Raw genomic sequence first — 26990 nt, forward strand, 5'->3', positions numbered from 1 at the left:
AGGGGCTCACAGGGCTGTGAAGAGTGAGAAGCTGCGGCTCCATGAATGAACTGATCGTGCCTTGGGTTCTGGGAGTTTTCACCTCGATCCTTTCTGCCAGCCTCGGTGCTGTCCCAGGTTGTCATTCCCCAGCTCCCCGCTCTTGGTCTCTCCCTCCGCTGTTTGCCTCCCCGCAGCCCTTTTCTAACTATCGTTTAAAGCCCCAGTTAAAGCCGAGGAGGGGTGAGGAAACCTGCAAGGGAGGGGCAGGACAGAGACGCCTGGGTGCAGCCGCCCCCGCGTCCCCATGGTGCAGCTCCCAACTCTGCGTACGCGGCCCGAGCCGCGCGGCCAGGGGCGTCAGCAGCCGGCGGGGGTGCGGATGACGCGGTCGGGGCGGGAGGCCGGCCAAGCAGCAGCCCCACCGCGGGCCGCCGCGCTCCGGGTCCTCGGCCCCCGAGCGCACCTCACCCGCTGCGGGGGGTGTCCGGTGCCGGTGTGCGGGGCGGGGGCGGGCGGTCTCTCCCGCAGCAGCCCCGCTCCAGCCTATCAACAGCCACGCGGCGGCTCGGGCTCCCCGCGACCGACCAGACCAAAATAGCTGCGAACGCCCGCGACTCGCGCGCCGCTCACTAGACGCTCACACCGCTCGCCCGCCGCTCCCCTCGTCCAGAGGGGGCGGAGGAAACGGTCCGGGGAGGGGGTGGCGGCGGGGGAGGGCCGGGAGGAAGCAGGGGAAGAAGGAGGGAAGGAGAGGGGAGGAGGAGGAAGTGGGACGGAGGCTGAGCGGGCTGCGCGGCGGCGCTGGAAGGCGCCGGGTTAACCCCTCGAGGGCGGCGGCGGCGGGGCGGCTGCTCCGACTCGGGAGCGCTGCATCACGCTCCTCTTCCCCAGAACAGGATGCGTCAGCAGTACATTCACGTTCCGACTGAAGGACAAAAGGATGAGAGAGCGGTCTGCGCGGCGGCCGCCTGCAACACCGCGAGCCCGGCGCCAGGACACGGGGCGCGCCGAGCGCAGGGGCCCCGCCGCCGCCGCCACTAGCGAGCGGAGAGCATGTCCCCGGGCTTCGGAGCGTTTCCCGCAGCCGCGACCCCCGCTGCTCACGCCGCCGCCGCAGTTCGCGGGCAGCGCAGCCGCTGAAGGCGCCGGGAGTCGCAGCCCCGAACTCGTTCGCTCCGCACGAAGCCAGGGCCGGAGGCGCGCCCGGGGCCCGGCTGCGGCGGGCGGTGACGCGCTGCCCGGCGCTGCGGCCGGTGCCGGACCCGCGCTCGCCCCCGGACTCCCCGAAGGGGCCTGCGGTGCCCCGGCGCCCGCGCCTCTCCAGCGCCCGGACTCGGTCCCCGCGGGGCTGGACGGATGACCGCTCCCCGCGCAGCGGCCGGCGGACGGGAGGCAGCCCCGGCGGTGTCGCTTTAACCCGTGAGAGGCGAGGCGAGAAGGGGGTGTGTGTCTGGGGAGGGCACCGGAGCCGCGACGCCGCCTCTTAACTCTCGCCGCCCCGCGAGCTAACGACTGCACCAGTCGCCGCCGGAGCGGCCGCCCCGGGAGAGCGGGCAGCGCAGCGGCGGAGCGGCCTGAGGCTGGGCGCCCCCTCCTCCCGCCGGGGCTGCCCGGGAGCGGGCGGGGGGCGCCGGAGGCTCACTCCGGCGATGAAGCGGCTTCCCCCGTGGCGGGTGCGAGCCGGGGCCAGGGTCCAAGGACAAAGCCGGGAAGCGCGGTGGCGCCGCTCCTCCGGCTGAGGGGGGAGCATGCACCTGCATAGCCCGCCGGGCCTCCGCTCTCCCCGGCGCCTCAACTCCGCTGCTCCGGCGTAGCCGGCTCCGGGATTACTAGAAGCCATTTTGTCTCCCCCTCCCCTCGCCCCGCCACCCTTCCCGCCCCCTCTTCTTCCCCCCTTTGTTAATGACAACTAAGAAGTAAGAATGGGAACGAGGCGGCCGGCTCTCGGGGAGACCGATTAAGGACACCACGCCAGTTCCTCCCTGCCTTCCTTCCGAGGTAGGTGACAGCGAATAACTGGGTGGGGATGGCTGCAGCGGGCGACCAAGTCTCCGTTTGGCGAGGGCTGGCTTTGAGGGGGGCTGGCAGCCGAGGGGCCGCTCTTGAGTTTGGCATGATATTTCTGGCCGATCCGCTCCGTCTCTAATCGCCCCTCCCCACCTCCTTCTCCAGATGGAAAGAGGCGCTCCTAGCTCACTTAAGCCGGGGTAGGGCTGGTTCTCCTTTCCGAGCCAAAATCCCAGGCGATGGTGAATTATGAACGTGCCACACCATGAAGCTCTTGTGGCAGGTAACTGTGCACCACACCTGGAATGCCGTCCTGCTCCCGGTCGCCTACCTCACAGCGCAAGTGTGGATTCTGTGTGCAGCCATCGCTGCTGCCGCCTCCGCTGGGCCCCAGAACTGCCCTTCTGTCTGCTCGTGCAGTAACCAGTTCAGCAAGGTGGTGTGCACCCGCAGGGGTCTCTCCGAGGTCCCGCAGGGAATTCCCTCCAACACCCGGTACCTCAACCTCATGGAAAACAATATCCAGATGATCCAGGCCGACACCTTCCGACATCTCCACCACCTGGAGGTCCTGCAGCTGGGCAGGAACTCCATCCGACAGATTGAGGTGGGGGCCTTCAATGGCCTAGCCAGCCTCAACACCCTGGAGCTGTTCGACAACTGGCTCACGGTCATCCCCAGCGGGGCCTTCGAGTACCTGTCCAAGTTGCGGGAGCTCTGGCTGCGAAACAACCCCATAGAAAGCATCCCCTCTTACGCCTTCAACCGTGTGCCCTCCCTCATGCGCCTGGACTTGGGAGAGCTCAAGAAGCTGGAGTACATCTCTGAGGGGGCTTTTGAGGGGCTATTCAACCTCAAGTACCTGAACTTGGGCATGTGTAACATTAAAGATATGCCCAATCTCACCCCCCTGGTCGGGCTGGAGGAGCTGGAGATGTCAGGGAACCACTTCCCTGCGATCAGGCCTGGCTCCTTCCATGGCCTAAGCTCCCTCAAGAAGCTCTGGGTCATGAACTCACAGGTCAGCTTGATTGAGCGGAATGCTTTTGATGGGCTGGCCTCACTTGTGGAACTCAACTTGGCCCACAACAACCTCTCTTCTCTGCCCCATGACCTCTTCACTCCACTGAGGTATCTGGTAGAGTTGCACCTGCACCACAATCCTTGGAACTGTGATTGTGACATTCTGTGGCTAGCATGGTGGCTTCGGGAGTATATACCCACCAATTCTACCTGCTGTGGCCGCTGTCATGCTCCCTTGCACATGCGAGGCCGCTACCTGGTGGAGGTGGACCAGGCCTCCTTTCAGTGTTCTGCCCCCTTTATCATGGATGCACCTCGGGACCTCAATATCTCCGAGGGTCGGATGGCGGAACTGAAGTGTCGGACTCCCCCTATGTCCTCTGTGAAGTGGTTGCTGCCCAATGGAACAGTGCTTAGCCATGCCTCCCGCCACCCCCGGATCTCTGTCCTCAACGATGGCACCTTGAACTTTTCCCACGTGCTACTCTCAGACACGGGGGTATACACATGCATGGTGACCAATGTGGCAGGCAACTCCAATGCCTCGGCCTACCTCAATGTGAGCACGGCCGAGCTCAACACCTCCAACTATAGCTTCTTCACCACGGTCACCGTGGAGACCACTGAGATATCACCTGAGGATACAACACGGAAATACAAGCTTGTTCCCACCACGTCCACTGGTTACCAGCCGGCATATACCACCTCGACCACGGTGCTCATTCAGACCACCCGTGTGCCCAAGCAGGTGGCAGTGCCCGCGACAGACACCAACGACAAGATGCAGACCAGCCTGGATGAAGTCATGAAGACCACCAAGATCATCATTGGCTGCTTCGTGGCAGTGACTCTGCTAGCTGCCGCCATGTTGATTGTCTTCTATAAACTCCGTAAGCGTCACCAGCAGAGGAGTACAGTCACAGCTGCCCGAACAGTTGAGATTATCCAAGTGGATGAAGACATCCCAGCAGCAGCATCCTCAGCGGCAACAGCAGCTCCATCCGGTGTATCAGGTGAGGGGGCAGTCGTGCTGCCCACAATTCATGACCATATTAACTACAACACCTACAAACCAGCACATGGGGCCCACTGGACAGAAAACAGCTTGGGGAACTCTCTGCACCCCACAGTCACCACTATCTCTGAACCTTATATAATTCAGACCCATACCAAGGACAAGGTACAGGAAACTCAAATATGACTCCCCTCTCCCCCAAAACTTATAAAATGCAATAGAATGCACACACACAAAAAGACAGCAACTTTTGTACAGAGTGGGGAGAGACTTTTTCTTGTATATGCTTATATATTAAATCTATGGGCTGGTAAAAGAAACAGATTATATTAAAATTTAAAAACAAAAAAATCAAAACAAAACTATTTTCTAACTTGTAAGTTCTATTTAAACAGGGAGTGGGGTTCTTGGGAATGTCGTGGGGGGGTAGAAGCCACGAGTCAACTTGCTATGCTGCCAGAAGGGCTTTCTGATATAAGGTTGAAAGTGCTAAGCTAAAACAAAGTAAGACATCAACCAACATCCCTAAAGAGGTAGGGTGTGGGCTGCTGAAGGGTGGGGAGGTAGACTGAGTCTGTCATTTTTTAGAAGATGCTTCAAATGATACAGGAATATCCATTTCTTATAGACACCTTTCTTAAACTGAGAGCTGTCTTTGCAGATTTATCTTATTTAAAAAATACAAAAAGGCACCAAGAATTTGTACTGTGCTAAAATATTGAGAGGCAATACTTTTTTTTCTTCAAAGGCCAAGGGGAAGATAGATCTGTAAATGTATTTTAAACAGGAAAACCACACAAATTCAAATCCTTAAAGGGGCTGAGTCTTTATGTCTGTCCATGTGGGGAAGTCTCCTTGGTTTGTGCACTGGGACACACGTGTGCCCTGCCCGATAGAGGCTTCAGAAAGGAGCAGAGAAGGAAGGGAGCTGGCGCAGCTCTCAGCCCAGTGCTTCCACACTGCACCAGATTCCTGCAGTTGGGCTTAACCCAATCTGTTCAAGGCAAGTGTCTATTCAGGGTTTCCCATGAGAAAGAGGAGGCCCGTGAAGTGGGTGCGGCAACAGAGGGGGTGGGAAGGGAGAGCAGAAGCGGAGAGAACGTATTCACAGGAGGCCATAAATTAGCATTGTGCCATGTCCACCTGTTGTTCCCAGTATCTGACAAATGATTGTAGACAATGATGGCATTTTATGATTTTTGAAAATGGTTTTGTTTTAAGGTGGAGAGGGAGGAGGCTGGGAGTGGGGAGCTTGGGGGAGTGGAAGCTTTTCTCATGCTTGTGATTTGGTGACTATTCTAAATGCTGATTCATTAGGGGTTATTACAGCTGATGTCAACTAGTTGTCGTGATAGGGTGGGGGCAGAACACAAGTAGAGAAGAAAAAGGAGAGAGAACAAGGACACAGGCTCATTTAAAGTAAAATGAAGCCTTTCACAAAAAGATGTGAAATCCACAGGAAAAACAAGTGATACACATGTACATAAAAGTAAGTTCTGCATGGAGTCCTGTTGGATGCAGCACAAGGGGGGGAAGGCTTCCCTCTCCCAGGCCAACCTCAGGAGGAGGTGGGAGATAAAGGCTGGGCATGTGTGGGGAAGGCAGAGATCTCTGTTATTCTGGTCCATTTAATGCTGTAATTTCTTTCATTTATTATTTTAGCTTTAAAAAGGAAATAAAGGGTTCGGATTTGAAAGGGGGTGGGGTGGGTGGGGGGGAATGCCAACAACAGAACACTGATTGTAATGTGAGAAAAGTGTATTTTTGTATTTTAATAAATATTGTTCAATTTTTAATTCAATGTTCCCAAAGGGTTAACTTGAGTAAGACCCTGAACCTATAAATTCTTATGAGCATTGACAAGTCATTTCTATTTAAAGAAAAAAAAAGGGAAGGGGAGGAGGGGAGAGGTAAGGTGGGAGGAGAAAACAATGTTACATTTTTTAAAGTATGGGAAAATGCTAAAGCTGTCCACAGCCTTTCCTTAGCTTAAATAAAAGCCCCAGTTCTAGTGCACCTTCCATGAGCTGAGCGTGTTAGTCCCTGGCTTTGTTGGGGGTAGAACCAGATTCTTCATGCCCTGGGAAGGCAGGGGAAATGGGTCAGCTCCAGCTGTTGGGACCCGGCCAAAAGGTAAACGCCACCTCAGCAGAAGCTGCTCAGGCAGCACCAGTCCTACCCCGGGGACCCCGGGGACCTGGATTTCAGAGGTCTGCAATAATGTCGTTTGGCTTGAATTTCCCACAGGCAGTGTTGCTTTGGTTCTGGACGTTAAATAGTCAAACACGTATTGTGGTGGTGGGTGTCTGTCTCCTGGTGCGTACTGAGGAGTGACGTCCAGGGAGGCTGCCTGAGCGGGGACCCTGCGTCTCCTCAGCGCTAGTGTTTATTCTGATGCAGGGAGTCGGGACTGAGTGGGTGTGATATCTCTGGCACAGAGCAGGGAGAGAGGCAGGCAGCACTTTGCAGCAGTTGGCTTAGAAATGCCTAAGAAAGGGCCAATTCTTAATCCTCTTGGGTGTATAGACACCATTTCTGGGAATCAGGTTCTGTGGAAGCATATATGCCTGGGCACACAGAAACTGCCACTCACACTTCTAGGCTCCCCACCTCCAATAAGGAGAGGAAACTGCGGCAGAGTAAAAGGCGGGACCTGGCCAGGCCCAGGTGAAAAAGCAAGAAATGGCCCCCTTGTGCCGCAAAGCACAACCAGGCTGTTCAGAACAGTTCCAGAGGCACTTGTGGAAGCTGCTGCTTCAGGAATTTCCTAACACCCCTCCTTTTTGACAGCTATTTGGGCGGTCAGGGAATTACAGTATCTCTGGAATAACAAAGGGTCTGTGGCCCAACAAAGGTCTGCTTGGAGAGGTAAGAAAATGGGCCTGAAACATTCCCGGGGAAGAGCGCTAAGAACAAATGCATTTGTCATGGGGGTGGAGCAAATGTAGGACTTGGAATCTGAGGAAGAAGTGCTTTTCAGAAAAACCTTCAAAGGAGTTGGGGGGGAGGGGAGGGAGGGGACTAAGCTTATGGTTCCTGGAAGGCGGTAGGCAGTTCCTTTCCCCGCTGGGCCTACTCTTCGACCTAAGCACCACTTCAGCTGTTAGAGCAGCAACCCTCCTTTGCAGCAGGTACTTGGGACAACTCTTCAGAGGAGTCCCACAAGCACTGAAAGCGCAGCTGTGTTAGCGACTCATCCGAGAGCTTGGTCCAACTGTAGTGTTTGTTACCTGAGAATGGAACATGGGTTGGTAGCTCTTCAGGGGCAAAGTTTTAGCAACATGTTAGAAGAAAAGACTCTACTGCCGATGATATGCTGTTAGAGAATATTCATTATAGACTTTTTTAAAGGCCATGAGAAATCATTTTGTCTAATCCCGTCACATGTGACAGTCAAGGAAACCAAGCCCCAGAGAAACGGAAGGATACATCCAAGGTCACAGTGCTAGTTAGTGGAAGAGTGGGACTGAAACCCAGCTCTTCTGACTCCCAAGCCAAACGTGCTCTCCCTTGGGCCCTTACTGGCTAGCAAGAACACATTTCTTTCCTGTCCAATATGCAGTGAAAATGGGACCTTCTTACAGATACCTCTGTGTTCTCCTTCCTCTTAGAGCTGCTCGATCTCTTTCAGAACTGGCTCTACTGTCCTCAAGGCCTGACCAGAATTCTGACCACAGGGGCCTGACAGCTGGCCCAAGACAACTCTGTGCTCACTAAGGAGCTAGATTCTCAGAACTGCATGAAACAGCTTCCTGATTCTCAGGTTCAGGGCAAACAGAAATTACAGGAGCCCACAGACGGCAGCCGCTGCCAGGGAGAGTGAAGTAGATACGGTAGTGGGTTCACAGTGGAAGAGGTGGCTTGGCCTTCTCCCTGCCCTGGAACTTCGCAGAGTAGAGGACTGACGGGTTTTAAAGCACCCATCAGGTTAAGTTCTCCATAGTGGAGTGGCTTCTATTTGGCCCAGCAATCAGTCTCTCGGCAGGCTCCTTAACTCCTCTCCTCCATTGTACCTACCCCAGCCCTAGCTCTTTAAATGCCAGGCTGGGTTGCTACTCCCATCATCTGCTCCAGGCCTTTTCTGCAGTGTAATGCTGCTTCCTATTTTCAGTGAAGGCAGAGTACATAGGCTAGTTTCTAAGGCCTAGAGATATTAGCTTTATCATGGCTGTTTAACATGTACTGAGGCTAGCAACTTCCTGGGTGCTAGGTGGAACAACAAAGAGTTCCAGAGTCCATGGCCATTAGTAGTAGAGTTCTGGCTTCCTTCAGTGGAGATGGAATAGACTGGGAGAAGGCTGAGTGGGCCACTACCTCAGGGGGCCAGAGTGCATAATTAATGCTTCCGCATTTTGTTGCAGCAATGCAGCAGGGACTTAAAATTAGAGAAGAGGAAAGAGAAAGGGGGGGGGGGGAAGAGGAGCGAGACAGGGGAAAGAGAGAGAATATATATAGCCAAACATATGTCTGATTTTATCTCCTCTGCTAGCACTCAGCGCTCTATGCCATCAGCTAATACAGGCACTGTTCATGCCATTTCTAAATCCTGCCTCAGCTAAACTGTAAGGCAGCCTTTGTCTCAAAGCACCTCTCTTGGTCTCCATCCATTCAGAAAGTACCCTTCCCCTCAGAGGGGAGAATGGTTTGGGCAGTAGATTAAGGTTGTTTTGTCTTTTCTTTAAATTAAAATGAAGTACACTGCTTCTTGGAATAGGGATAAAGGCTCCAAGAACAGATCAGTGGAATGTACATATCTGCAAAGCAATACAGCAGAGCACTTCTAAGTATAGACCTGGAGCCAGTCTTCCTGGGTTGAATCCTTGCTCTATCACTTACTAGATGTGTGACTTTGGACAAATACTGTTTCTTCATCTGTAAAATGGACATAATGTTAGAATTTATCTTACTACTTCATAAGCTACTGTGAGAATTGAAATTATAGATATAAAATCACACTTATTACAGTGCCTGACATCACCTAGTAATGCTATATAGTTGGTAGTTATTTCATGATATATTTAAGGGGATAGGCCAACTGCCTAGCCCTCATCATCACGTTTATTCCTGAATCCCATCCACACCTAAAGGGAGAGAAAAGGCCTACTGAGCTATTCCAGAGAGGAGAGGTGATTATCCAGTGGTCAGGGACAGCAGGATCGCACCATCTATGAGCCCGAGCACTGTGGGAAAGCTAGGTTGTACTTTTCTTCCTAGAAGACACCGCCCTGTGCTCTGTTCCCTAATCCAGCTCTATAGTGGCCTGTGGCATTGTGTCTAGGAATAGATTATCTTTCCTTGTGGTGAGCAGGAAGAAAGGAAAGATGCTGTTGGTGCACAAGCTGAAGGGCTGGGATAGTACACACGTACCAAGGAAGCCTTGGTCCCTTACTAAGAGGGTAAGCTTTCTGGAGTATTCTCCACCTACCCGTGTTTCTCTGCCAGGTTGCCTTACCAAGGGTAGGGGTGGGGAGGGCAGAGGCACCAGGAGGCAGAAGAGAAAAGGGCTGTTGGGGCTTTAAAGCAGTATTGGAAAGCTTGGAGAAAAGAGAGGCAGGAAAAAATCACCATCATTTGAGCAAATGAGAGCAGAATGGAGCTATATGGCAGATACACAGGCTAAGGGTCTGCAATGCAGTTAAAGAGGAATGCCAGGGAGATTCTTCTACCCTATCAAGAAAGAGGCTGGCTGGACCCTGGATGGGGGAGGACTGTTAGTGTGAAATTCATGGCATGGAACAGAGAAGAAAAGCAGGGAGGATCAACTTTCCAAGAGAAGCCTAAGAAAGAATGCATCTTTATTTCCTAATGAAGGCAGAATTAGCTTTTAGGATGATCACAGGTGTTATCTTCTGGTCCACGCCAGCTTTGCTATCAGTATTTGGGCCATATCACCTACCCACAACAGTCCTGTTCCTGAAACTGGAGGCTGTCCACTGTTTGGGGGAAGCAACCGGCCCTCAGGGCCATAATCTAACCCTGATGGGTTTATTCAGGGCTCCTGTGAACGCTCCCTCATTTCTATTAAGGCATAGCCAAGAAGGGTGAGGAGAGGGTGCAACTCCCTGTTTCATCTACAAAGAAAGTATTATTCCAGAGGGAGGGCGTTATATAAATCATGTTTTTCCATAAAAAATAATGATGACTGGGAGTTCAGTGTACATGGATCTGGCAGTGAGTCAGAGATTAGACCTAGGCCTGCAGGGGAAGCTCTCTGGTCAGTGTCAGCATTTGAAAGGATGGCATTGTCTTCTCTAGCTTACCCCATCAAGAAGATTTTGAACCTACAGCAGGGAAGCGTTGAGATGAGAGGCTACTCTAATGCCAGGTTGGAGACTATGTGGACCAAAGTAGTACTTGGCCTTTCAAGTCCATGCCATCTGCACCTAGGAACAATTCTGGAGCAATCATTAAAGTTTAGATTAATTGCTAAATAGCAAAGGAAGAGTCCTTGATCCACTTGTTTCTTTCTTACTCACCCACCTTCCTATACCCCCACTAATAGAAAGCATACTCCAGTTAATCCCCATATCAGCTCCCCGGCCCCCACTTACGTGCAATCGTCTGCCATGGGAGGACCTAGGCTATCCAGCAAGAGTACTCAATTCTAGAAGACTGATGGCTCTTTACGCCAACAGTTCTCATGCTGTTTCCTCTTCCAAGGCAAGTCCTTAATCTATAGTCTCTAACAGTTCCTTTAAGGTCTCAACCCTGATTTCCCCGAGTCTGTGCTGGTGTTGATTTATTCACTAGATAAGTCACTCTGCCTGCTCAATGAGTCAGCAAGGATGACTGAGAAGGGCTCTCACACACTAACTGTTTCCTGTGCAAAGTTTGGTTTCCTGGCCTCGGGCTACTTCTTCCTAGTCTTCAAGGCCCTGGCTTCTCCCCTTTACCTACCCACTCATCCAGGTTCATTAAAACCACTGAGACAGCTTCTCCCACTCGGATTGCACCCTGTAGGGGAACTGAATGAGTTATTGGCAGCTCTCTGCAGAGGCAGTTCCCTGGATAGTGCAGCCGTGTTTGTAGGAATGCTCAGCACATCCCTCACAATAGGCCCAGCACAGTCCCAAAAATGAGGCTGAGGCCTCAGACACTAACAGCCTGTTCCTGCAACCCACCGCTGCCGTGGTTACAGGTTATAATCTATTACCATTGCAAGAAGACTTAATTTCTGGACTTAAAGGAAGTCGGATAATACTTTATCCTATTAGTGTCTGCCTGTGTGAATTGACAATGGCTTCCTCCAGACATGACAGCATATTCTTCCAATTCATCTCTTTAAGGGGATGAATTGGGAAAGTCTGGAATAAGAAAGGAGGGAGTGCCAAGAAAGAGACTGCTTAGGGACCAGGGAAAGGGAAGACAACTTTTAAATTAGAAATGGGGAGAGGAGACTTGGGGGGATATGGCCAGACTGAGATATCTGAAAGCATGTTTGCATTTCATTGTTTCTCTTAGAAGGGAAGGAATTGCAATTACTGGGTATGCTGTATCTATGTGTGTGAGAGAAAAGGTCCTGAAGACACAGAAATATGAACACAAGAAGAATAAGTCATTGGCCTATTCCATGTTCTTGTTTCAGCCACTGTGCCTACAGGGTAGCTTTCCCTTTCTTTAATCCCTCTTCCACATTCCTGTTTTCAGTCCGCAGCTGCTCTCCCAGTGGTATCAAGTCAGCTGAGGGCACCTTCACATCATGGGTATGTTACCAAGGCTGGCCGACCTTGGGACAGCAGTGGACACAGAGGAAAGAATGATGTTTTATGACATCTAACTTCAGAGATATGGAGACAGTGAAGGGAGCTTCCAAGTTAGTTCAGAAAATCTAGGTGAACCTCATTTTATTTATGAGGAAAATGAAGCCAAGGGAAGATGTGACGTTCCCAGTGTTACATCGCTGGTGACGCAGAGAACAGTCCCTGGTCTCAGAGTTATCAATCCAGCACTATTACCAGCAGGTCCCACCATGATTTACAACTCCAGGGGGTGCCATTTACAGAAACTACAAAGTGATTAGTGCCCCCTGGAGTTTGCAATTTGGTGCAATCCCTTCCAGTTTGCTTCTAGAGAGAGGAAGAGAAGGGGAAGTCCTTCTATGCCAGCATTTTTCTGTGTTTATTGCTCTGAGACAGTTGGTGCCCACTCATGACTTTATTCAGACAGCTAGAACTGAGGAAAAAGGCAACGTTTTCCTTCTCTCCTATCACAAGTGTTCTAGAGCATGGGAGCTCTTATGGCATCCCAAAACAGCTTATAAATTAAAAGGAGCATTTGTTGCTTACACTGCCCTTCCCTTCCCTACAAGAGCGAAGAGCTGTAAGGTAAAGATCATGAATTAAACGGCCCATGTGGCTCAGTGGATTGAGTGTTGTCCTATGAGCCAAGAGGTCCTGGGCTCGATTCCCGGTCAGGACACATGCCAGGGTTGAGGGCTCAATCCCTAGTAGGGGGTGTGCAGGAGACAGCCAATCTCATCAATGTTTCTATCTCTCCATCCCTCTCCCTTCCCCTCTCTCTAAAATCAATTAAAAAAAAAAACATTAAAAAAATACAAAGAACATGGCCCTAGCTGGTTTGGCTCAGTGGATAGAGCGTAGGCCTGCAGACTGAAGGGTCCCAGGTTCGATTCCGGTCAAGGGCATGGACCTTGGTTGCAGGCTTCTCCCTGGCCCTGGCCCTGGTCAGGGCTCATGCAGGAGGCAACCAGTTGATGTGTTTCTATGACATTGATATTTCTGTCTTTCCCTCTTTCCTCCACTTTCTAAAAATCAATAGAAAAATATCCTTGAGTGAGGATTAAAAAAAATAATAGGCCTAGTTGGTTTGGCTCAGTGGATAGAGCCTCGGCCTGCGGACGGGAGGATCCCAGGTTCGATTCTAGTCAAGGGCACATGCCCCAATTGTGGGCTTGACCCTCGCCCCCGCCAGTAGGGGGTGTGCAGAAGGCAGCCAATCAATGATTTTCTCACATCATTTATGTTTCTCTCCCTCTCCCTTCCTCTCTGACATCAATAAAAATATATATATTTTTTAAAAAAGAACATGTATCCCTGCGTGGGGAAGGCTTGCAGAAGCTAAATCATGTCAGAGGTCCATTCAAGGTCAAGAGGACCGTTGGAGAAGCAGAGAAGTCAGGAGTCCTGCTTCCGGAACTCCCTTGCCTTCCCGGGTACTAGGAAGCTCTGAGGGCCCGAGCTTCAGAGGCCTGTTCTGAAACGGGTCTAAGAAGCTAGTGAACATTTCAACAGACTGTCTTGGGAAACAAAGTGGCCCTGGCTATAATTTTATCACGCACATTTAATTAGAATCTGTCCTGTCATCTTCACAATGGTTTCAAGAGAAGTCCCAACAGAAACATTTTAAAAGAACAGCTTCATTCAACCAGGGTTCTCTTTTAACCAAGTCAATTTAGCAGAAATTTGCCATCTTGGATTGGTGGAGTTACATCTCTTTTCAACTTCAAAGCCAGGAAGAGAAGGGAGGTGGGGAATGCAGAGAAATAAAGAGGAGGGCGGGGGGTTCAAGTAAATGAGTTTCCATCTATTAAGGAGCGGTAATTTCTGCTAGCGCCCCTAGAGACCAGTCCCCTCCAATAATGGTCTGACTCTAATGATTCCCACTCCTAAGCAACAGCCTGTGTTCTGCTGGTGCTGATACAAGCTGTGCCAGAGAAATTCCCTTTATCTCGGAGGTGCTGCTATCATTACGCAGGAGAGATTAGGCAGCCAGGAGGATGTGCTTTTGGTGGGGAGAGCTAACCAAAGAGAACGCTCTTCTCCAGCAAGCATGGTACTGCTGGCCTCGGACATAAAAGGCTGAGGCAGGTGAGAGGTAAGTGATAAGAAGACAGGGTGGACATTCTGGACAAGAGGGAGAAGACGAGAAAGTAAGAGTGGAGGTGCCTCCTGAGGAGCGGCTGAACTCAATGCAAGGCGAGCGCTGGCTGGCTGGGAGGCAAGCGGAGGCCTGTGGGGTGCGGAGTAAGGGTATGGATTGAGCACAGGCATAATGGACAACAACTGATGAGCATTTGTGATATAAAACATGGTAATAAGTTCTCTGGAAGCAAGAGTAGGGGAAATCAATTCCAAGTCCCTAAATAACTATCATTTTCAGGGCAGAAGTGACACTGAAATTGGGGTGATAACTGTTACTGAGGCTGCGGTATCAGTTGAGGGGTGCGGTCCTCTCATTCTGCCTCTCTTCCACACACTGAAATCAGTGGGGAGAGCTAATACTGTGGCTCTAGTTTTTGCCGAGGCTTTGCTGAGGCTGCTGCAAAATAAGGGGTGGGGAGTCCCTGTGATGGAGACGGGCTGCTTCCAGAGGCTGCCGTGCCAGATGTGCCAGCAGTCATCCTGGCCAGAGAGCCTGCAGTGCAGACAGATGCCCTGGGCCATATTCAGGATGGCGAGACCCTTTACGGTACTGTGGCTCAGCTCTGGGGCAGTGCAGAGCGGCAGGGTAATGTTCCTTAGCCAGATTCATTTCCCCCCAAACATCTTCAAATATGTGGGCCACGGAGGGAGGCAAATCTAATTAAATTACTGTGTTGCAGGCCGCCCTTTCTGGGCAAGGGCTAAAAATGGGCTCATGCTGACATGCAGACCCGTCTGTGTACACAGAGCATGCGTGTCTTTGTGTTTGGCTGTCAGCTAGATGGGGTTGGCAGTGTCCAGTGCTGGACCCGGTGAGCTGGCCCCTTTGTCGCAGCAAGACCGAATCAACAAGAATCCAACCCAGGCCCCATGTGGCTCTGATGACCTTTTCCTTTCTACCTAAAAGATGACTGAGTGGCACTCCCACTTCCTACATGAGTTTGTTTCTCCTCAAATGCCTCTCTTGCTGACACTCAGGACTTTCCCGGAAGGCGGTGCCCTGTGCTGAGCCAGGAAGGAGGAGTGAAGCTGGTGAGGTGTGATTCAGAACAGTGCAAGGGCAGGCTTTGTTTAGCTTGGCGGGAGATGGAGGGGTCTCCCTGGTGATTCTCTAGAGTGCTGCTTCAGTAGTTCCCCACTGGCGACTCCATGCTGTAGGTGCTGGAGTAAAGCAGCAAAGCTTTCTTTCCCCCGACCCTGCACAAAGGCCACTGGGCTTGGAGCCTAACCATCACACAGAGGCAGGGATGTTCAATGACAACTAGAACCACTTAGCATGTGGAAATCAACAACCACAACGAATGCTGGCTGTGCTGTTCCTGGGCTCCCCACAAGGTCATTCCTTTCCAATCTGGCAGTTCAGGCCTCACTGCTCCAGTTTCAAAAATACGACCAGGGTAAAGATTTCGGAACCCCCTGTCCCACCCACCGAGCAGAACTGCGGCTCTAACTATAAGGAACAGGCTGAGGTGGAATCAGGCGTGTGGCGTAGGAGGCACTGAGGGGCCATGTGGTGAGCTTTTCCATTTGGAACTGAGACCCAGGAAGAGTCAGGTGGGGAATCTTTTCCCCACTGGTCTCCAGAGACCTCTCTCATGTCTAAAGCTTCAGTGAATGTAGAAGAGGTAGCCCTGTGCTGGGCGCTGAGAAGTACTTATGCAGCCTGGCACCAGCAGACACCCAGATGATGGAACAGCACAGGCAGCTCTGGTAGCGTGGCAGCCCTCTATAGGTCTTTAAAGCAGGTTTACAGGCAGTGCCGCAGTGAGGATAGAAGGCAGAACACAGGGGCTACACCTCCCCACCCCAGGCCAACCCTCTGAACTGCTCTGTGATGAGGGGCATGGCAGATGGAGAAGGCAGCAGCCTCCCTGACGCTCAGTGTCCTGTTGACATTGCTCTGAGTGCCCCACCTCCAGGGCCATTCTCTTTCTTAACTGGGGGTGGGGTAGTGTATCTGCTATAAGGTATTGCTAAGGCTTTTGGCTATAAATCTGACGTTTACTTTAAGAGTTAAGACAAGTACTGTCATTTCCGGTCCCTGGGACCCAACTCAGAACTGGACTGTGCCTGTGGTCACTCTCAGTCCAGCAGTTCTAAGTGACTGGAATCTGTGGATCAAAAACAAGAGCAGGCAGGTCACTAAAATGTGGTCAGACAGGAGGAGGAGAGAATGGAGTCAATCGTGACTTTCCTGTGGTTAAAACTGGAGCAAGAAAAGAAAGCAACATATAATACTAGACAAACCCAGGAGGGAAGGACCAGTCAGGAAGAACACGAAATTGACCAGTTTGGTGATATCTGTCATGTGGCTTGAGAGAAACAAAAAGGTTCCTGGGTACTTCACTATGGTAAAGGACCTCCCTTCCTCACTTAGCAAATCAGATAGGAAAGAGTAGACCCTACCCTAGGCTGTAGGTACCATGATGTTTGGAGTGGAAGGTCCCTAATCCATTCATCCATTGGCCTCGTGCTCACCAAATAACTGGCTTCAAATTGTAGGGATGGAAGCAGACACCTTTTCTGGGAGCCCCTGTTTTCTTTCCTCAGTATATTACTGGTCCTTGGGTGCCAGTAAAGATATTTTGTCATTGTCCAGGATTAAAAATATTCAGAAGAAAACAGCTCAAATTGGAGAGAGAGAGAGAGAGAGAGAGAGAGAGAGAGAGAGAGAGAGAGAGAGAGAGAGAGAAAGAGAAAGAAATAATGTACCTCAGTTCTGCGATCTGCCTATGAGAAGGGCTGGCTTTGGGGGCTATGTTCCTCCCTGCTTAAGCAGCCTAAAACTGCTTTCTCCAGTGCAGAAGAAAGCCTTGAGATAACGTGTGTAACAGCTAACTAAGCCTCAGGGTGCATCATCTGAATATGGGTTTTGCTGTACCAATGGCATTCCAAGAGCTGCTAGGTAGGGTCCCTTAGATTTACAGACGACCTGCCCCCATGAGCCTACCCCGCACAGGTGGTTGAAGGAGACTGCTACAGAGCATCCCTGCCTGCTGCAGGCTGCTGCCAGAGGGGATGGCTGTGGTCTCGCTCAGGAAGGGCCTGCTAGCTGGGACACCTTGACTCCTGTGCCTTCTCTGCAGCTCAGCAGCAAGCTGGCAAGGGCAAAGGCAGAGTGAAGCCCTGTGGCTGCTGTGCCATATCTTTCTTGTGTACAAGGTCACGCACGACCCCTCTCACATTTGTTATCCGGCACTTCATTTCTCTTAGTGAGGGACAAGGAGAAGGGAAACTAATTGATTAAAGGGTGTATTATAGGGCACTACCTTTCAGTCCCTTGAATGGGACTGAGAGCCTAAAGAGCAGTAGTTTGAGAAGTTGCCAAGTCTGCATTAAAGGGAGGAAAGGATAGGCAAGAGGGAAAGGTGATTTCTGACACCTACTCTTGCCTCTGATTCTTTCTCAACTCACCCTAATTCCAAGCAACACTTAGGAAGCAGCGTGGGTGGAACTAAGGCTATTTGCAAAAACAGATTAGCTCTGATGCAGGCTGGAAAGTGTTTTCTGCACAATGTGAACTTAGACCTGCTGTATCCTTGTCTTATGTGGTTCCGATAAAAAAAATTTTTATCACGTCATTTAGGCTAATATGCAAGAGTATAAACAAAGAGTAGCCTTCGTATTAGCCCTAGCTTCACCTATGGCAAGGCTTGGCCCAGCCCCTTCATCTCTGGGAAAGCAGGGCAGGGGAGGAATGGGAGTGGCAGATGTCGCTGGATACGGCTGCGGCCATCTGCACTACTGTGAATCAAGGTTGGCTCAGACAGAAGGCGCGAGGGAGGAGGTGCAGCTGCTGATGGCTCAGACAGCTTGGACCTGTCCAGGCAAACAAGCCGCTCAAGTGCAAGAACAGCCAGCCAAGTAGGCAGAGCACGAGTAAGGACTTAAAGCTTGAAATATCTGACAAGATATGCAGGGAGGGTCGGAAGCTGTCTGGGATTTCAACTGGTATCTGGCCTTGCCTCTAACTGATAAGGCAGACGCTGCTACCGAAGGGTGGGGGGTATGATGCTTGGGAGCTGATGGACTGTACCCAGGTGAGATTCCTTGAAGTAGAATTTTTTAAAAATCTTCATCTTGCCAGGCCAGTGTGGCTAAGAGGCCAGTTCAGTTCCTGGTCAGGGCACATGCTGGGTTGCGGGCTCAATCCCCAGTAGGGGGTGTGCAGGAGGTAGCTGATCAATGATGTTTCTACCTTTCTACTCCTCTCTCTTCCTCTCTCTCTAAAATATCAATAAAGGCATTTAAGAAAATCTTCATCTTAAACTGCACACACAGTTCTGGACTGTTCTCCCTCACTAATGTCTTCCAAAACAAAATTCAACCACTGTCCACCAATACCTATCTCCTCTCCCGTCACTTGCCCAAGGTTAAGAAGCTGGGGACTCGTCCTGGGTGGTTTGGCCCAGTGGATAGAAGGGTGCAGGGTTCGATTCCAGTCATGGGCATTTACCTTGGTTGTACGTGCAATCCCTGGCCCTGGTTGGGGTGCGTGTGGGAGGCAACCAATCGATGTGTCTCAGATCGATGTTTATCCCTCTGTCTCTCCCCCTCCTATTCTCTCTAAACAAAAAAAAATCAATGGAAAAATATCCTCAGGTGAGGATTTTTAAAAAAGCAGCAGTGGTGTGTGTGTGTGTGTGTGTGCGCGCGCGCGCGCGCAGACTGCACCATCAATCGCATAGTCTGGGAGTTGTATCTAAGAACTGGCTAAGGAAGGTGCCACAGGGATGCTCAGAAGAGGCAAACAAACACGTGCTCTCTTCTATTACCTTCCCTGAGGGGGAGGGGTGAGGTATGGGATGTTCAAGTGCTATCACAGTTCCTTCTAGGGAAGGCTCTTTGAGACAGTATTCCTCAGTCCCAAGTACCAGCAGTGAGGAAGCTGTTAAAAAATACCAATGTTCAGACTCTAGATCAGCGATTTTCAACCGGTGTGCCGCAAGGATTTTTAAAACATGCAGTACCTACTATTTGGTCAGGGACACTGACCTCTTTTCCTTTAGATTGTCAAATACAAAAATGACAACAGCCAGCACAACAATATCCGTCTCGTGTAAATGAATCTAAATTACACCATTTTTTGTTAGATCGGCAAAAAATATTTCTTGGTGTGCCACAGAATTTAGTAATTAGTATACGTGTGCCATGAAATAAAAAAGGTTTAAAACTGCTGCTCTAGATCAAATTTAGTAGAATACTGCAGGGGGAGGAGGCAGGCAGGACTACAATATTTAAAAAAATATATCCAGGTGATTCCAGGGCACCCAGGAAGACAGTCTCTGCTCTGGAGCCTGTGAGAGCAGGGAGAAGACCAGGTGATCAGACCAGTAGGACAGTCCTGTCACTAACTCCAGAAGTACTTCTTGCACGTGGTTTTACTTAAGCTGAGCTAGGGTCCTGAGGTTTCATTCAGGTTCAAGAGGAGTAACTTCTAAGAGAGTTGGCCAAGTAGCAACTGACTGACTGCCCTGGAGAAATAAAGAGGAACCATCCTACAAACATGCCACCCTCCTCAGAGACCCAGGTGAGGACAGATTGCTTACAGGCCCATGAATATCCAATGGGAGAAACCAAGGCACAGAGAATCTATTATTTATTTAAAAGAAAAGTGGGAAGAGAACCAAAGAGCATGTTTCTCTCTAGCTGTCACCAGCCAGAAACCTTCCCTAGTCATAGGCTGCTCTACAAGCGACCTCAGGCAGGGCTCAAGATCCCACACAGTTTAGGTTCATAAGGCCCAAAGAATGAGGAACTACTGTTTAAAATGTTAGGCTTCTGACCCTTAGCCTAGTGGTTAAAGTGCCTGCCATAGCCTTTCTTTGGTCCTTACTCATGTCACGTCTATTTAGAGCCAGTCCAGTGGCTGGCACGGTGCCAGGTGCTGGGAAAACAATGGAGATGACAAGCTTGGTCCTTGCCCTTGAGGAGCTCACTACAATGAGGGAAGCAATAGTGTAAGAGTGGTGATGGGAGGTATGTACTGGGGAGCATCACAGAGTTTGGGAAAGCGTCTGTCTCCTTTCATCCAGAGTCCTGTGAAGCAATACAGAGCAGGCCATATGTCCTGAAGTTTAAAATTTAGTGCCTCTCAGGCCACTTGTTCTTTAGACTATGGAAGAAGCTCTCTGGTTTGGATTCTGGATGCAGGCACTGGGCAGTGGTAGGGCCAATACTCTCTCAGCCCCTGGCAGGAAAGACAGATGCTCTGGGCCCTCCTACAAAGGTGCAGGAGTGACTTCGGGACCTCTCTCAAGCTGGCATCTGCTGGAAAGGGCTGTCTCAGGCTTCCCCAGGGAGTGGGAAAGAGGGCACACCATGCTCTCAGTAAACACTGATGGTAGCAAAGCTCTGGGCTGGCTGGGTAACCTTGGGCAGTCCGTAGCCTTTCCTCTGCTTCAGCTTCTTTAAGCAACACACAGATTCACTGAACGTTTAGGTAAAAATCACAAGTCTCCTGAACAACCAGGAGCCAACAGCTTGCCCCTGAATGAAGAGATGCTAAACCAGGCTCCTAACAAGGCTGTGGTGTGTAAAAGTGGCATGGAAGCTTCCAGAGCTCTATTTGGTTTGGCTGTAGCAAGCTGCTATTTGTCATGAGCGAGCAGCCAGAGCAGAACACTGCTTGGGAGTTGGAAAAGGCACTGAGGACACAGAAGAGCCCTCACAGACTTGCACTCAGAGCTATAAGAGCATGTGGACTCCTGCAAAGGGAGGGAACTACATGGTCAGCTCCTCCCCCACCCCCCAGCTTTAGCAAAATCCCACTTGGTAAAGTGTTGAGCACTGAGGAAATGAGGGCTCTCCTGTGGCATGTGCCTTCTATTTCCCTGATGTGGCAAGAGAGGTCCTCAGAGTGGTGTGTGAAGTGTTGGCAGGTGACAAGGCAGGTAAACTATAAGGCACAGCAGCTTTCAAGGATGGGTGATACTGAGGTCATTCAGTAAAAGTCAAAGCTGTCTAGTTGTCCACTCTGAATACAGATTCTAGACCAGCCGTGGGCAAACTACGGCCCGCGGGCCGAATTCGACCCGTTTGAAATGAATAAAACTATTGAAAAAAAAGACCGTACCCTTTTATGTAATGATGTTTACTTTGAATTTATATTAGTTCACACAAACACTCCATCCATGCTTTTGTTCCGGTCCTCCGGTCCAGTTTAAGAACCCATTGTGGCCCTCGAGTCAAAAAGTTTGCCCACCCCTGTTCTAGACACAGATCTAATTTGTACCTATTCTGTTCTTCACCTCCCAAGAGTTTAGGGTCCTGATTATTCATGGGAACTTATTATCCTGAAAGGTCAGTCTTAGACCATACGAAGTCCAAAATCAAAGCTGATCTTCTAGGATGTAGAGGTCCAAACTCAGTCTCTGAACCCATTGGGTTTCAACCTTAGCTGCACATTAGAATTACCTGGGCAGTTTTTAAATTTTTTTAGTTACGTCATTTATCCCCTATATTTTTTCTTTGCTGAAGTATTGTAAAACATATCCCAGACGTGATCTCATTTCACCCTTCCATACTTCAGTATTCATCTCTAAAAAATACAGCTATTTTCTTACATAACCACAATGCCTTTATCACTCCTAATACAATCAACAAAATTATTCCTTGGTATCACCTAATAAAATCAGGGAATTTAAAAGAAAGTACTTGCTGAAGCCAGAATCTCTGGAGAGAGGCCCAGGTATTAGTATCTTTCCTACGCTTCCCATACCCCATGATTCCAATGTGCAGCCAGGGTTGAGAACCAGTGGCCGGATCAATCCAGGATCCTGCTATGGGTCTGCTGCAAGCTCTGTGAAAGTTCTCTAGCCCTTGATCACGTGGCACACAACAAAAACCACCACAGCAAAGGGGACAGGTCAGGGAACAGGATGAAGAAAAGGAAGCCACAGAAGTGACTCTTATATAATGAAGGCTGCCAAGTCCTTAGCAGCAAGGTCCACTCAATCAATCACAGATCCACCAGGTCTGTGAGGCCCAGGACAGCTGTTCCCAGGTGTTGCCCGGGCTGCTCCACGGCCCTCCGCACCTCATACCAGGCCAGTTGCATTATTCCTCTTATTTCCGGATCTTCTCTATTTTGTACATGCTCTCTGGCTTAATATTCTGACAAAATCTGAGCCTTAGCACCTGGTATTAGGATTAATTAAGTCTGTGCTGGGCGTGGGGTGTGTTGCCAACACTTTTTGGGTGTGGGACCACAGTCTTCAATTTTATTTATTTCATCTAAAATAAGTAAACAAAACATTCTGCAAAAAGACGAGGCTGTATAATGGCAGCTAAAAATACCTGTACTGAGGACGTCCGCTCCCCAGCTCCCCAGTGAGATGCTCCAGGGCCCTTTGTGAGCTTTGCAGCTCCACAGGGGCTCTGGGCGCGGGGGCAATCCCTGGAGCAGTGACGAGTGACTGCTGGCTGGAGGGGGCTGGTGAACAACCAGCCAGTCAGCGTGGCGGTACACATCAAGGAACTTACGAACCCCTCTTTCGCTTTATGGCCCCTGCCTTCTGCTAGGCCCAAATGCCATCTCTGAGGATGACCCAAAGTAACCAGGGACAGTTCCCAACTCCCTGAGATTCACATGAGTATGATAATAACCAGAGGAGGCAAGGCCACTCAGTCTGGCTCAGGGTGTGTTCGTGGTGCTGGACAAATTCAAGTGTGGGTTAGTGGCAGTTGGACACAGGTGAGGCCGATGGTGCCTCCGGGAGGGGTGCTTTAAATGTAGGCTTGACATATAAAGGGAGATACTGGATGGAGGGATGGGGCTTCACGGCAAGCAGGGCAGCTGGATCTCTTTTGTAGGTCCTCTCAGTGCCTGGGTCACTTAGTCCAACACACTCCTTTTTACTGGGGAAAATGAAGCCTCCGGGAGGTTAATGATTTTGTCCAGGCCACGGATTTATTGAATGGAGGAGCTAGGACTTAAACATGGGAATTTAGTAACAAGTGTAGTGCTTTGTTCCACTACACTATGCCACACCAATGAATGAATGGTTTCATTCCAAACATTCCACAGTGCTGAAATAACTATGGGAAAGGTTTTTCAATTCAGGTGCTAAAGGAACCAAAGAAATTCAGGTGAGTGTTCTCTGGATGAGCTGGGAATTCTGCAATCCCTGCAGATTCTGGGGAACTCAAGGGTCAAATCAGCAACTGAATCAGATGTACAGTGATGATATTGCAGATAGATCTGTGATCTTGGCCACAGATCGAAAGCCATTCCCTTCTTTTCTGCCCAGGAAACACCTGGTATTATAGCTTGACTCAGGGCTGTCACGAAAAAAGGGAGCAAGGGTAAGGCCATGGCTGTCTGGTTTGATGCAGGCATTGATCTTTTTCATTTTTTGGCACTGTGTGTGACCCTTATGGAAGAATTTGGAAGCATAAGTCAACATCATGAGAGGACTAGGTCAAAAAAGCACTGAGGAACAACACTCAGAGGTATGGGGGCAAGTTCAGATTACTGATTCAGGAAGAGTGCAAAGCAAATCAAACACATCCTGAGAGCTTAGCGTGGGGAAGGGAGTGTCTGGAATCCTGCGCTGTCCAATATGGTGGCTACCAGCCACATGTGGCTATTTAAATTAAAATTAATTACATTCATTAAAGATTCTGTGCCTCGGCTGCACTACACACATTTCAAGTGCTCAATATCCATGATGGCTAGTAGCTACTAACGTGGCCAGTGCAGGTAAAGAACGTTTCCATCGCTGCAGAAAGTTCCATTGGACAGCACGGGTAGACTCTGTCTGGCTGTCTCCTCTCATCTCTTGCTGGCCACAATGAGTAGTTTCTGAGATTCCTTTGGGGAAGAACTGAATTTGGGAAAGCTAGAGAATACCATAAACTAACTCTCCAGCCAACTGACTAAACCTGGGATCTCAAAGAAGCTTAGGACAACTGTGAGCATAACACCCCCCCCCCCGCCACCCCCCCCCCTCCCCCCAGTGTACTAGGCTCAGCAGGCTCAATAACCTCTCTACCCCAGGGCCCTGTCTGCATGTTCACAGCCACTCTGACCTTTGCATATTTTATTCCATTTCTATTTTACACAGTTTTAAATGATGTTTAATATAGCTTAACTCTGCGTGGTGCTCCAAGCCCCTCACCAGGGGGCCGCTCACAGGCAGAAGCACAATTAATAGCATTCCCAAGAAAATTATGCCCTGTATCAAAGCTGTCATTGCACCATATAAATGCTTATTATTACTATTGAATTCTCCAGCCTGACACCTCCCTGTGTTTACTAGGTAGCAGATAAACCTCTGTGTGTGTGCCTTCCCTACTTTACCACACCATCAGGACTAAATATAGCCCTTGTGTGTATGTTTAGCTCTAGCTGTGCTTTGGAAAAGGGGGGGGGGGGCAGAGAGAAAGTTAATAAAATTGAATTGCTGGAAAACGTTATTTGTTCCTCCCTCACTTGACAACCCCTTAAAAGACAGATGTCACTACTAACAAGATGGGTAACCAGCACAGCTCCAGGGTGGGGGTGAGACCCAGATCCCGACAATATGCCATTGCTTTTGGATCCTCCTGTGTGTGGAGGGAGCACGTCTAAGAGCACAGTATGCGGGGGGGTGGGGGGGTGGGGTTCCACCCTGTGCCCTGGCCAAATTGAGCTAGAGTCCTGTCCAAGGAGTCAAGGGCACTTCCAGCTAGGAAATTTCACCTGCTCCCCGCCCCCCCCCCCCCGCCCCCAGTCAATAAAAAACAAAACATGAAGCAAAACAACAAAACTTGCCCCCAACTCCAAAGAAACAGAAACAAAAACCCCTCAACTTAAGACAGCTCCCACTCTTTGGTTGTTCCTTTTGGGCTCCTTTGAAGCTTAGTTTTTGGCATAAAAAGACAGCAGTTTTTCTATGATCACATGTCGGGAAAAGCAATGGAAAATTCCAGGTCTGTCAAGACACCTGGCCCCCTCCCTCTCTGGCACGCTTTCCCATCCTGTGCACAGCGCTTTCTGCGCCCACGCCCGCGCCCACTTAAAGTCTTTAAGAATGCCGAGGCCCCAAAGAGTTCCTCCTCTGACTTAGCCTCCTGGCCTTTTCTCATTGAAATAATACAACTTAGAGAATGCACATGCTTACCTCTTCTGTCTGCCTCTGTCACACACAACCACTCCCTTTTACATGCCACTGAAGTCCACTTATGTCAGCAAGTGGATGGACAGGTGGTGGTGACTGTCGTCTGGGAGGGATGGAGAGGGTATGTGTAAGGCTGACACCATGGGAATGTGGAGACTTTAGCTCTCCCATGAATTACTATGCGAAGGTGCCCAAGTGATTACCTTCTTCATGCTTCAGTTTTCTCAGCTACTGTGAACTGTTTGGATTGGACTGTATAATGCAGCGGTTCTCAACCTGTGGGTTGCGACCCCTTTGGCGGTCGAACGACCCTTTCACAGGGGTTGCCTAAGACCATCCTGCATATCAGATATTTACATTACGATTCATAACAGTAGCAACATTACAGTTATGAAGTAGCAACGAAAATAATATTATGGTTGGGTCACAACATGAGGAACTGTATTTAAAGGGCCAGAAGGTTGAGAACCACTGGAATGTCTAGAGCCCTTAGAGCTGCAAAATGCTCCAACTCCGTATTCTGAAGGTTGTATGCTCAAGTCCTTGGAATCTGAATGGGTCATGCTTATTTCTATTTATAATCCATTTTTTATTTTTGCACTCAATGCTCTATGTAGAAATGTAGATTTCTATTCTAAGTTTTTCTAAACAACAAAGGAAAAGCTCTATTTTAGTTTGTTTGATGGAGAAATGTTTCTAACTAGATTGAGTTTCCAATATTATATTTGCTTTGCTTTTTTCCATCTTTCCTAAAAAAAGAAGTTTCTCCAAACCGGAAACGTTTTCTGTATTCAGGCATAGAAGGAATGAGGCTGCCTTGGCTGAAGGAAGAAGACGGTGCGACCACAGGCCCCAGGGGAGCAGGACTACCTGCCATCTGCTGCACTAGTTGCCTCACCTCCAAACTGGGCCTGGTCTGTAGTTTGCTGCAAATATTAAGAGCCAAGCCACCAGCACATCCCACCCAGGCGAAGCCTTGAGCCATTTGCACCCTGGCTACCAAGACTATCTGAAAGCAGAGGGCCACTTTCCTGCTTAGGTGAAAAACTCGTGCATTAAAATGGAAAGAGATTATTGTCCTCCCCCCACCCCCCAGCTATTTTGAAAGCTTTAAACAGAAAGGGAGGAAGACCTGTCCGACCAAGCTGAGGAAGGGATGGAATTGTCAGAGACTCCCCCATCCCATATATGCAGGCCAGAATGGTTTATTAATGATCCGTGGTAAAAGAACAATCGTCCTGCTGGCAGCTTCACATGTAATTAACCGGCTTCGCCGAGAGCTGGCTGCCTTCTCCAGGTCTGGCATCTGCAGACTGCAGAGCTACCTGACATAGCAATGCGGGGTTTCTAGCGAAATCTCCCCAGTGAGAGGGCATCCAAAACAGTGACCTCAACCTCAGGCACTCAGGACACATGCCTGCGATGGCAGTGCTCTTCTGCAGAAGCCTGGCTCTGTGCTCAGGATGACATGTAAGACCGCAAGCTCCCTGAGGGCAACCACCAGCTCCGGGAACTGCTAGTTCCACTGGTCACCATGCACTGCCCCTCAGGTAAGTGGGCCCCTCTACTGAGTACAGAGGCCATGGAGCAGGGTCGGCTTCCTAGCAGCCCTCCAAGTGCTGCCTCCTCAGCCAAAACTCTACAGACAGGAGTTTCTGGGGATTGGCTCATGCTCCTCAAAGCAACAGACTTCAGCCCTGTGAAAGGGGCTGAGGCTTACTGGCCTTGCTGGGTATGTGGACAATAGCTGCTTCTGTGTAAGTGTGTTGCTAGAGAACCAACAAAATTCAAATGATGGCACCCAAAGAGAAAAGAGACTGGGCTAAAGAAGCTTTGCCTTTATGGTAAGTGCTAACTTCTCTTTTCCGAGCCCTGGTCATCCCATCAGGTGAGTGGAGTAATAAGTATTTGCCATTTGAGAAGCAGTTTTAAAAATGAGCTCTTTAGTGTGTGGCACCTGAAGTGTCATAAAAGGGGTGG

General features: G+C 50.0%; 2 protein-coding genes across 2 annotated transcripts in view; one reads left to right on the forward strand and one right to left on the reverse strand.

Annotated features, from left to right (window-relative positions):
- The window catches only part of SND1 (staphylococcal nuclease and tudor domain containing 1), a 456936-nt gene that overhangs the window by 57393 nt on the left and 372553 nt on the right, over nt 1-26990 (reverse strand). The gene's annotated exons all lie outside the window — the stretch shown is intronic.
- Nucleotides 742-26106, forward strand: LRRC4 (leucine rich repeat containing 4). The gene is made up of 3 exons (XM_036328784.1): nt 742-1980; nt 2155-4025; nt 25770-26106. Exons 2-3 carry the CDS (start codon nt 2255-2257, stop codon nt 25988-25990), a joined length of 1992 nt encoding a protein of 663 aa, XP_036184677.1. The 5' UTR covers nt 742-1980; nt 2155-2254; the 3' UTR covers nt 25991-26106.

This window comes from Myotis myotis, unplaced genomic scaffold (assembly GCF_014108235.1).
Source record: "Myotis myotis isolate mMyoMyo1 unplaced genomic scaffold, mMyoMyo1.p scaffold_m19_p_11, whole genome shotgun sequence".
NCBI classification, from domain to species: domain Eukaryota; kingdom Metazoa; phylum Chordata; class Mammalia; order Chiroptera; family Vespertilionidae; genus Myotis; species Myotis myotis.